At 42.8% G+C, this 11341-nt stretch overlaps 2 protein-coding genes across 5 annotated transcripts; one reads left to right on the top strand and one right to left on the bottom strand.

The window, feature by feature from the left end:
- The first annotated feature begins 36 nt into the window (after positions 1 to 36).
- Positions 37 to 4864, top strand: CLXN (calaxin). 2 transcript variants are annotated; one of them, XM_005518798.3, is made up of 6 exons: positions 37 to 116; positions 352 to 507; positions 1967 to 2071; positions 3054 to 3205; positions 4034 to 4138; positions 4717 to 4864. In XM_005518798.3, exons 1-6 carry the CDS (start codon positions 59 to 61, stop codon positions 4762 to 4764), a joined length of 624 nt encoding a protein of 207 aa, XP_005518855.1. In that variant the 5' UTR covers positions 37 to 58; the 3' UTR covers positions 4765 to 4864. The 2 variants fall into 2 exon arrangements, with proteins under 2 accessions (XP_005518855.1, XP_014104201.1); XM_014248726.2 differs by lacking the exon at positions 1967 to 2071.
- Positions 3508 to 11177, bottom strand: RBM48 (RNA binding motif protein 48). 3 transcript variants are annotated; one of them, XM_088057751.1, is made up of 7 exons: positions 11046 to 11065; positions 10802 to 10891; positions 10539 to 10688; positions 9040 to 9230; positions 8764 to 8909; positions 6238 to 6773; positions 3508 to 5258 (listed from the first exon to the last, which is right to left on the bottom strand). In XM_088057751.1, exons 4-7 carry the CDS (start codon positions 9165 to 9167, stop codon positions 5175 to 5177), a joined length of 894 nt encoding a protein of 297 aa, XP_087913877.1. In that variant the 5' UTR covers positions 9168 to 9230; positions 10539 to 10688; positions 10802 to 10891; positions 11046 to 11065; the 3' UTR covers positions 3508 to 5174. The 3 variants fall into 3 exon arrangements, with proteins under 3 accessions (XP_087913877.1, XP_005518854.2, XP_087913867.1); XM_005518797.3 differs by lacking the exons at positions 10539 to 10688; positions 10802 to 10891 and having other exon boundaries at positions 11046 to 11177; XM_088057741.1 differs by lacking the exon at positions 11046 to 11065 and having other exon boundaries at positions 10539 to 10891.
- Positions 11178 to 11341: the final 164 nt, after the last annotated feature.

Consider the following 11341-nt stretch of genomic DNA (forward strand, 5'->3'; position numbering starts at 1 on the left):
CGCGGCCGCCCCCCACTCGTTGCCGGGGCAGCGGCGGCGGCGGCGGCTCCCGGCCGCCATGAGCAGGAAGCGGATGAAGTTATTGGTGGACTCACTGACCCGATCCTCCAAGCACTGTGAGTCTCCCCCGGGCTGCAGGAGCCGCTGCCGCCCGGCCGCCCCCCGTTGTTCCGTGCTCATCCTCTGCGGCCCTGTTCGCTTCCCAGGAGAGGCACTCGCCCGGCGCCCCCGTGGGAACAGCGGGTGGGGCGGCGGGGGACTTGGGTGTCACGGCCCTGGCGTATCCCTGGGCCTGCCTCCTTTCACCAGCTTAATTTACAACCTGCGTTTGCTTGTGTTTGGGCCGGGCAGTTAACAAAAGCGAAGTGGAATGTCTGGTGAACCTCTTTGACACGCTGGTGGCCAAGGCCAGCAGCCACTTTGCGGGGGCCGGGTTCGACCGCACCGTGTTCCGAGACACCCTGCACAGCGCCTTTGGCCTGACGGATGAAGTGATGCTGGACCGAGGTGAGGCGGGCGCACAGCTCCCAGCACCGTGAAAGGGGTTGGGATGACCGACGAGTGTGTCCGTACCAAACGGCGCCGTCTCGTCCCGGCCAGGGCGGCAAAGGAGGAGTAATGCTCGGGAGCTGTTGAGAAAATGGCATCTTTTCTTTAAGCGGTACAGTTTTCCCTTAGTTCAGGAGAGCTCACGCTCTGGTTGGAGGCAGACCAGCCAGAGGCAGTCATGCTGCCCTGCGGCCGATTCTGTCGCAGCCGCTGTAGTGTCATGACAGAAGAGGGCGGATCGCCTTCCTCTTTTATCCGGTGGTTCCACCGGGAGCTGCGGTCGCTGCTGAGTGACAGCTCTAGCTCAGGCCGGGAAGTCGCAGGAAGGCATTCCGTCACAGCGGGTAACTTTGGGAATAGAGGCTTTGTGAACAGCATTGAAGGGCCTGGGCACATAGTGCAAGGAAGTGAGAGAAATGAGCCAAATAACCCCTTGGAAATACAGTGATACCTGTACCAAGGTACATGTTTACAGTCACTGTGAAAGTTGATTTAATGATCTCTGACATAGAGGTGTCTAGAGGAGTTTGTGGAGCAGGCTTGAGTCTGCCGTTCTTTCAGTCCTGGGCTACCAAGAGCCACCCTTGGTTCAACTTTCTCCATGTCTCTAGCAGGAAAACCACTTACATGCCATAAAATAAAAACTTGTTGCAATTTTATGCAGCAAGTCAAGTGTTATCTTGGAAGATACCTCACCTTACACATTCTTAAAAATTATTTTAATGCTTACATGCAAAGGGGCTGATTTCAGTTTGCAAAAGCAAACCTGTTGTCTTCTAAGTAAAAAATGCTTGGCTCTTCATGGAGAGGTGTTCCTTCAGCCAACTAACTAATTAATACTCTAAAATACAAATTATTATAGATGATAGTGGATGCTTTGAATTCAACCTTGGATTTGAATTACTATATTACAGGCTATATGAATAGTGAAGCCATGAGACTGAAAGGTGCTTAGGGAAGGGAAAAGAAAAATATTTTGTTACATGACAGACAGGAGGTTATTTTTCTTTGTATATTTAATATATATGGTTTCTAGGATTACTTTATCCAAGGTTTTCCAAGACAAAACCTAGTAATTTAAATCTTAATCTGTATGTGGAATTATCCCTTACTTTAAGGGATAGTGGTTTATTTGCTTTACATCTGCATGGGCACATACTTCCTGTAGTGATTTAAGCCAGGAAGGCAACAGATCAAACAAAACCTTATCAGGCAGGATTCTGGAGTGGAAGATCAGTAAACTGAGGGGCAGAATCCCTTTCATTGTTACATTTTAGAGTCAAGAATGGTAATCTTACCTTGGTGAAAGCAGACAAACATCTTAAGAAGAAATACAATTTATAATTTTACTGAATTTAAGAAAACATTCCTTTTTTGTGTTTCCCTATCATATGAATTTGTATAATACACTTCCCAGTGTTCAGTACTTTTGATAGAAGCAACACTGGCAGCATCACTGTGGTGGAATGGGTGGAAGGCTTAGGAGTATTACTTCGGGGGACACTGGAAGAGAAGATGAAATGTAAGATTGATCTGTATGCTAATATTTAGTATGAATGAATTAATAACACATTGCTTTTGTTATAATTTAGTAGTTACTCTTATGAAGTATTTGGTAATTTAAAAGTTTTCTTTTGTATAGTTTAATGCAATGAAATTGAATTCTGAAATGGCTTCTTTGAGACAGAGGGGTTTTTTTTCTGTGTAAACTGCTGTTACCACAGGCACCACCTTATTTTGTTGCTTACAAAATCTTGCATTTAAACTGAAGTTTATTCTACAGCATACACTTTTTACAGAATATGTGTTTCTGTATTCAGACACAAAATTAGAAAGAAGCAGATGAATCTCTAGCGTTAATCTTGGCTAATTAACAGTCTCAAGCCAAGCAAGACCAGTGCCAACATTGATTTACTGGCACAGTGGGGACACAGTAGCAGTTGCATTAGCTCCAGCAGTTCTTCAGCTTGGAAGCAGAAATGGAAAAAATATAAGATGGTAATGAGAACCTCCATAATAATGATAAAGATGGAGGAGAAAACATAGCAAGAACTCTAGAATTTTAAGCAGCAGGGAAAAAAATAGAGCATGTGGGGTGAAAAAAACCACAATAGAGAAAGGAGAATGACAACATGTTGTTTTCATAGTTCCCAGGTTGCAGCATTAGCCATCCCTACTGCATTATATAAATTCATCTGGGAAGTGGTCAGGGGTGGTACAGCATTAGAATGTGTGTCCAGGATGTAATTCAGTGTGTCAGTACAACCACAAACAGTAAAATACACATTCCTGCTCCAAGGACTATAGAAGATACTAGTGTGTAGTGATGCAGTGTTGTTTGTCACAAGTGTTTGCCAGGAGTGTTTCAGCACATACATGATAAATTTGGCTCAATTGATAATGCTGTACAATGTACAGTTGACATTTTCTGTCTGTAGGTAAAAGCTTGAATGCTATGTGATTTTAGTTTGTAATCAATTTGAAATTTATTTGTATTTCAAAAGACTGCTTTGCCATTTATGACCTGAATGGTGATGGATACATTTCAAGAGAGGAAATGTTTCAAATGCTGAAAAACAGTCTTCTCATACAACCAGCAGATGAAGAGCCTGATGAGGGAGTTAAGGACTTGGTAGAGATAGCACTGAAGAAAATGGCAAGTACTTACTTTGTGTGATATTGAGGGTCTTTCAAACATTCACTAACTGATACTTAAAACCTTTCTATGAGGTAACAAAATAAGATGTCTTACTTACAGTGGGATTCTGCAAGTCTCCTGAGGAAAGCCAGAAATATAATCCAGATTTAATGAGTCCCAGTCCAGTATTCTCATATGAAACTATTAATTTAGTATGTGAATGTACTACAAACTTTATGTATAAACTAGCATGTGTATATGTGCATACACATTTGTGCATGCCCAGTCAAAGCAAAACTCCAGTCAGAAGTGGAAAACTCGAAAGTGTAAGCTGCATTTATTCCAACAGTACAGGTATCTGCAGTCACTTAATTTTTAAGTACATTTGTGTTTTATCAACTGATCATGAAATGTCTTTATCCAGTTTATGTATTCTATTAGAATACTAAACTCAAGGTGTGTTGGCATTTAAGAAAAAAGGTGGAAAGCACTTACTGTGAAGTCTGTCTCACAGTGCTTAATCCAGAATATCAGCTGGGGACTGTCTGTCAATATTTTAATTGAATCAAGATACATACTCTCCCCTTCCATGGCAGTTGACAAAAATTTTCACTTAAAACCAGATCCTTCATTCCAACCCCTTTTATTTAAGCCCATCTTTTCAATTTTTCAATCCCACCCTTTTTGCCTTAGGTAAAGGCAAGTCACACAAATCTTTTCTGAGCAGAGACTAATGACCTCCAATTTGCAAATCAAACTAAAAATAGAATCTATGTTCTTTAAACACCTTTTAAACAAAACTACAATACAGTAATCCTTTCCTGAAGTGTTCCTTTCCTTTTGCAGGACTATGATCATGATGGCAAGCTTTCTTTTACGGACTTTGAAAAAGCAGTCAGAGAAGAAAGCCTTCTCTTAGAAGCCTTTGGACCATGTTTGCCAGACATAAAGGTACATTAACCTTGCATTAAAAAATGCACAAGCCAATTCCTTACAGACACTTGCACCAATCCTGTCAATGTCAGCATGGAGCATCTTAGGCCACTGTTGGGTTCATCCTCTCAATGCCGGTTCTGCTACCCAAAGGTGGCCCCTGAGCACTCCCACTCCAGGGGTGTCGCAACAGAATGCTGCAGATATTAATCTCATCACTAAGGGAAATTTCAGTCCTTGACATTGTCATCCCAGTCTCTAACATTCCTGTTTCCATCTAGTTTATCTCATTCTGCAGCTGGGCCTTCTTGTCCTCCATGCCAGATCATTCCTTGGTGACACACTCATACTGCTGAGCAGTTAAATAATTTCCCCTTCAACTGTAACTTTGAATGTTCTGGCTGATCTGCCAGTGATGCCACTGTTAATGCTATGGATTTACCTTTCCTAAGCTGAAAAGCAGGAGACAGTCTTCACTGCATACACATTTCAGTTCAGTACCTTTCAGTGCAATACCTTTCTGACTAAATAAAATCCTGTAGTTAACTGAAAATTAACTGTATTTTTTTTTGTTTGTTTGTTTTTTTTTGTAACAGAGCATTATCGCATTTGAACAGAAAGTTTTCCGGGAAACTCCTAAATAAGAACTCCAAATTGTAACTCCATTGCTGAGTACTGTTAAACGGGGTCTTTGTCTTCACCATTCTTCATGATACAGTAAAAACAGTAATAGTTTCAACTTGCTCCTAAGCTTCCGTAGTCCTTTGTGTTACAGCTATTGAATAAATTAATTTACTTTTGTAAGTCTACCTAAATAGAGTTCTTCCCTAAATTATAAAATACGTTACAATATGAGGTGCACAGGACAACACTGCAACAATAATACAGTATATTGGTTTCTTCATTCCAAGTAACAAACTGATACAATTTTTAACAGGGAATCACTGGGAAATACAATACAAATAAAGTTGGTTTTTTTTTTACATAAAAAAAATAAAGTACTTTAAACTATATTCTTTACAAAAGTACTGTTGGAAGATGCTGCCAGCAGTATCTATATTCTTCTTCTCTGCTTTACAAGTGGTTTGGCTGAGCTGCTCTCTGGCTTTTCCACAGACCTTGAAACAGAATCTGCTACCTAAATTGGAAGGGAAAAAATTTAGTAACCTGTAACCACACTTTTTTAATGCTCATTTTAGAGTAAGGCCACATCTCCAAGATTTGAGTATTAGGAAGGATTTATTACTAACATCACACTTGTATTGAATTTTCCTGCTGACTAGAAGAAAAAAGTAAAAGCAAAGGCAGCATTAAACACAAGAGAGGTGAAACTTGGAAGACTTAGCACTACCATTTTTGTATTTAACTACACAAACTGATTTCAGATAATCAGTGATAGAGTGTCATCTCCCTTCTTCCTAACAGAGGTGTTTTCAAGAAAGGTTTAATGTGCTTTATAAACTCAGGTATTTCAGAAAACAAAGGGAAAGCAGAAACATGTATTCTGATGTATTTAAGAAATATATTTAATATAAAGGGCGCTTATTTATAAAATACACACTTTCAAATCATTCTAGTTAGTCAAGGGAGCTTTTTCATATCTTAGTGTAAATGAAATGTTCTATCAAGGAATGTTTGACCTGCTAATTGATTAATATCCTTCATAAAAGGTTATGTAGCTTAACACATGCTTTTCAGCATGGAATTAGTGATTCTGTGCAGCTTTTAATGGCATAAGAAATGCTGGAGCGAAATTACATTGAACTCTGACTTCCATTATTTTCCTTTCAGAAACTAGATACAAGTAGCACACTGGAGTTAGCAGGACTACCTCCAAATTTATCATGCCTTCACGTGTGGGGGAAAAAAAAAGTGTTTTACTAAAAATCATGTATGATCATGCACTGACATTTACACTTTCTCAAGTGTAGTGTAAGAGATCTGACATAGAATTGGCCTGCAATATTCTAGATTGTGGAAAAGTTAAATAGTAAGAGCACTAGCTTTAAGTGGCAGATAAACTGATAATAAATGCTGAATAAAGCTATCAGAGACTCACTATTTTAATGGATAACAAGCACCTATGCTTGAACCATCAGAACTTTAAGAACCCATACCTCTTTCAGTTTATTTCGAATTAATGTAGCTGAAGTATTCAAAGACTCATCATCCATATCCACTTTAGGTATTTCTGGTAGTTGTGGACCAATAACAACTTCAGTATTGTCCTCACTTGTTCCAATGAGGGAAAACTTGTTACCTTCTTCTCTCTTCCTCTTACGTTCTTGCAGGTGAGTTGTACGAGGCATAAACCTGTCAATTCCATTGTAAGCTGGAACCATTCTTTGCTGCATTAAGGAAGCTGGTGGAGTATGTCCTCCTGGATGTACACTTGGAGTTAAAGATGTGTTGTGACCAAAGTACCCAGAACTTTCAGCACAATTGTTATCGTAGTGTGGAGATGTTAACAGGCTCTGATTCTGATTCCCAGATGGGTATGTTGTGTTGTGGGATACCCCAGGAGAACTTGTAAAGCAGGATGGATCCCAGTTACTGGCTACACGTGATCCCGATGTACTCCAAGGACTGTCGTGCTCAGAGCTCTTTGAGGCTGTCTTCTTACGGCCTTCTACTTTCTTTAACACAAAGCAATCTTTAAAACAAAAACAAAGAAGCACCTTCACTATTTCATGTCATTATTAGTTTTAACACCCAAGAACAAAACTTTTGATATAAATGCAGAAACAATACCGGTGATATTTGATTCCCAGCTACCTTTCTGTGATATTTTTTAAGCTTCAAATACAACAAATTCAACTTTCAAACCAGTCTTCCAATCTAGTGCCTTTGCTGGCTTGTAACATTAAAAAAACCCAGATGTTTTGATGTTAAAAATCAGTGGGCTTACTCCCTTTAGCAATCCTCATGCAATGAATATTGTCTAATTATCTAATATTATCATGCAATGATATCTAATATTATCATGCAATGAATGATATCTAAGTATCTGAGCACAGGGAAGAAGCTTGTGCTCAGCAATTTTCATATTCTTCAGCTTGCCCAGCCTTCAGTGCTGCCTGGGAAATTTGTGGTAGGGGAGCCTTTGTAAACACAGTCCATTCTTAACATTCCCTCAGTGCAAAGATGTGGGCTGGAGAAATTTTTTTGAAGGTTCTGGTGTAAGTCATCTTCCTTCTAAAACTCACTTTGGCATGCCTGAGGAGGCTGGAACAAGGGTGAAAGTGTGATTCCAAGTTTCCTGACAGTGCTTTAAATTTCTGGTAACACTTTGAAAGAACACAAAAAGTGAAGGAAATACTTAATAATTAAAGCTTAAGCATTTCACTACTTTAGTCTTAATCAAAGCCAAAAAAATTACTTTGAAATGGATATAGTTCTCTAAATACTGAGAGACATCTCCCTGTAAACATATTTAAAATGCCTCTGTGTTGGGTTTGCACGGCCTGGTTTTTTGTAGCAGGGGGCTACAGGGGTGGCTTCTGTGAGAAGTTGCCAGAATCTTCCTCAGTGTTGGCAGAGCCAATTCCTGGTGGCTCCAAAGATGGATGTGCCGCTGGCCAAGGCTGGGCCAATTAGAAATGGTGGTGATGCCTCAGTGATAGCACATTTAAGAAGGAAGGTAAGTGTTTGTGCAGTTGTAACTATGGCCAGAGCAGAGCCAGAACGTGAGAGGAACAGCCCTGCAGACACCCAGGTCAGTGCAGGAGCGGCAGGAGGCACTCCAGGTGCCATAGCCGAGATTCCCCTGCGGGCCGTGGTGCAGCCCATGGTGCAGCAGCTGTGCCCCTGCAGCCCATAGAGGGCCTGGGGGATGCAGGGATCCACACACAGCCCATGGAGGAGCCCCACACCGGAGCACGTGGATGCCTGGGAGGAGGCTGTGATCCTGTGGGAGACCCATGGAGAGAGGGGCCCTGCTCCCAGGCTGGAGCAGCCTGTCCTGGAAGGACTGCACCCGTGGAGGAGTGACCCACGCTGCAGCAGTCTGGGGAGGACTGTTCCCCACGGGATGGACTCACCTTGCAGCAGGTCACAGGGAGCTGTTGCTCGTGAGATGAGCTCACATTGGAGAGGTTCACAAAGAACTGTCTCTGTGTCACCCCACGGTGCAGCAGGGGAATGACTCCTCTCCCAGAGCAGCAGAAGCCACGGGTGAGGAACTGACCATAACCCCCATTCCCTGTCCCCCTGCACTGCTGGGGTCGGGCTAGAGCTGGAAGGAGGGAGTGGTGGGGGAAATGTGTTTATAAGGGCTTATTTTACTTCTCATTATCCTGCTCTGATTTTGTTAGTAATAAATTCACTTTATGTCTCTTAAGTTGAGCTTGTTTTGCCCTCAATGGTATTCGATGATGAATGATCTCTCCTGGTCCTTATCTCAACCCATGAACTGTTTGTTAAATTTTCTCTCCTCTATCTAGTTTGTGGAGGGCAGTGAGTGAGCAGCTTTGGTGAGTGCCTGGCATCTGGCCAGCATAAACACACTATAGCACCTTTAAAAGAAGTAGGTAAAAAGTGTTTTCTTTAATGGGCACTTCAGGCAAAACCCCACCCAGCCCTGAAGAACATTAAAATTTTACAGGAAATTTAATCAGGATTCTAAAGGAAATTTTATCACAAACCTCTTTGATTTGTTGCTTTTGCTATAAACTTTCTTCTATCCTGCAACTTCTCTCTAGTTTCTTGGACTGTTTCAAATTCTGGAGCATAGCATACATGCAGCAAACTACCAAAGAAACTTCGTTCATCCATTTTTTTCTTGGCCACCCTGAAGGGAATTAAAGTGTATGAACAAAACTGAGGATTTTACTCCAACTCTCTATAAACTTAACACATTGCAAGTACAGAAGGTGTAAAAGATTAAGACAACAAGAGGCAGGTACTGCCCTGTTCAATACCTTGCACATTGCAGTTTTTTGAATTTTATAAGATACACTTCAGTAAATTGCTCTGCTGGATATTCATCTAGAGCATGATATTCCTCAATGGCACCATATAATGCAAACTGTTCAACTAATTCCTTCATAACACCTAATGCAGGAACTCCTTGTATCAGTAAATAGCGAGATTCCAAATTGATAGTGTAAACCTGAAAAAAACAAAAAACAAAGACTATTCAAAAACACTCCAATTCTTGCTTTATTGCAAAAGGCAGGCCTTTTTTTCTATGTTTTCTGGTTGTTGTCCAAACCCTCTCAGAATGCTGAAAACCCCTATGTACTCTCTTTTGTAGGGCAGTAAGTGTGTGGTTATTTGGGACCTCTTCAAGTCACTGAGCAAGAGCTGAACTCAAGCTTCTCAAGCATAGTAAGACACAAATGAGACCTAACTTTTCTGCACAAAGTCACAGTATTACTGCCAGTTGTTGAGTAAAATATCTTAAGTCTCTGGCCAACTTCCACACAAGACACACTCTAGTGACCAGTTCATAGGAGCTACTGTCAAAATACAGAGAAAAACATTGAAAAAACAGTCTTCTTCATAGGCAAAGGAGTTGAGCAGGTGAGGAAAACTGCTTTTTTCCACATAGGGAGTTAAAAAACAATTACAACTCCCTGGGGCAAATCCTGTGCAGAGCTGTCTCTTTGCCAGGGTGATCCAACAGCCTACATTTTTAGGATACACAGATAAAATCTGGATGCTGAGAGAAACAAGGTCTTCTCCCAGAAGGTTAAAAACCAAATCAAGCATTCTCTTCTGCTTTGTGTAGTGACTGTCACATAACAGACATAACAGCAAAGCTTTTTGATGGCTCACTATGTATAACAGGCAGCTAAGCAGCTCATCCCTGGGATCAAAGAAAATTTATTCTGAGTTTGATTAAAAAAAAACCAACCAAAACACAAACATTTAGACTGCAAAGGTTACACATATTTCTCAAAAAACAATATTCTGGACAAAGTGGGAACTGCTTGAGAAATCACCTCTCAAAACTTCTACTATGAAAAGCAGTCTCCACAGGCAGGTCGCCTAAATTTTCTTGCAGCAGCAGAACACTCCCACCTACATTCTTTTGGGAAGAAGGGATTGAAGGAATCTAATGCTTCCACTATGCAATTCTGGGGGGTTTTTTTTGGCTGTTTTGTCCTTCTACCTCTTTCTTGTCGAGGAAAAAGAGATTGAAATAATGTTTTTTCCACACTTGGGACATCCATACTGTTTCTCCTGTGTGTATCCTCCAGTGCCCAGTGATATCTGGATGCCTGTAGTGGCCAGAACTCTGTGGATGTACAAGGCTCTCTGTCCGCTGCCCCACCGCATACACTTGGAAGAACATAAGAACTTAACAGCTTTGAGACTTCATGAAATTTTACAGGAGGGTGGTGATAGTGAAAGAGATGTGTCTTATGTGTGTGGGTATGGAGTAACCATTGTTCCGGCACTGGTGAGACCACACCTCCAATCCTGGGGTCAGTTCAGGGCCTCTCTCTAGAATACACTGAGATGCTGGAGCACGTCCAGAGAAGAGCAACAGATCTGGTGAAGGGCCTGGATCAAAAGTCAGATGAGGGGCAGCCCGGCGAGCTGGCGGGGTGTGGTTATCAACCTAGAAAAAAGGTGATTTGGGGAGACCTTATCGCTTTCTGCAACTCCCTGACAAGAGAATGGAAACGGCTGTGGGTTGAACTTCACGATCTTAAAGCTCTTTTCCAACCTTACCAGTTCCTTCCTCACGCCAGCACTTTAAAGTGTCGCTACAGCTCGTTGTACACTGAACGCACACAGAGATACCCAAATCTCGCAGTTCTGCTGCAGTAAAGAGAAACTCCTAACGCGCAGCAGGCGAGGGCCAGGGCCTCCCTCTCCCTCCAGGAGCCACGGGACTCCAGCGCAGGCCCGGCCGCCCCCCTCCAGCCCCCTCATCCGAAGCGGCTCCGCCCGACACCATCCCCCTCCCCGGCACCTTCACGGCGCGCGGCCGCCACCCCTCGCGGTACTTGGCGCGCGACTCGCAGGCTCCCAGCTGCGCGTGGTGCCGGCACGGAGCGCCCGGGCCACCGCTGCTGCCGGCCGCCATCTTCCCATCGCCCACCGCGCCTCGCGGCCCCCATTGGCTCCCCATGTGAGGCGGGGAGTAGGAGCCGCGGTCCGCAGAGAAGCAGCCAATCAGAGACGGACAGCTGGGAAATGCCGCGTCCGCATTGGCTGGCAGTGGGTTGGACCATTGCGCTGGGGGGGGCAGGGAGCAGCACCCCCCCC

The sequence above is a fragment of the Pseudopodoces humilis genome, chromosome 1, assembly GCF_049639895.1.
Source record: "Pseudopodoces humilis isolate 2021_Gansu_Grassland_sample_001 chromosome 1, ASM4963989v1, whole genome shotgun sequence".
NCBI lineage: Eukaryota > Metazoa > Chordata > Aves > Passeriformes > Paridae > Pseudopodoces > Pseudopodoces humilis.

What these genes read in the sequence shown, in the direction of transcription:
- RBM48 (XM_005518797.3), bottom strand. Translation starts at nt 11,159, where the DNA reads ATGGCGGCCGGCAGCAGCGGTGGCCCGGGCGCTCCGTGCCGGCACCAC. An exon ending in AAAAAACTGCAATGTGCAAG is followed by an intron (nt 8,910 to 9,039) that starts GTATTGAACAGG and finishes AATTCCCTTCAG; the next exon opens with GGTGGCCAAGAAAAAAATGG. An exon ending in AAAAGCAACAAATCAAAGAG is followed by an intron (nt 6,774 to 8,763) that starts GTTTGTGATAAA and finishes TTTGTTTTAAAG; the next exon opens with ATTGCTTTGTGTTAAAGAAA.
- CLXN (XM_005518798.3), top strand. Translation starts at nt 59, where the DNA reads ATGAGCAGGAAGCGGATGAAGTTATTGGTGGACTCACTGACCCGATCC. An exon ending in TGAAGTGATGCTGGACCGAG is followed by an intron (nt 508 to 1,966) that starts GTGAGGCGGGCG and finishes TACACTTCCCAG; the next exon opens with TGTTCAGTACTTTTGATAGA. An exon ending in ACTGGAAGAGAAGATGAAAT is followed by an intron (nt 2,072 to 3,053) that starts GTAAGATTGATC and finishes GTATTTCAAAAG; the next exon opens with ACTGCTTTGCCATTTATGAC.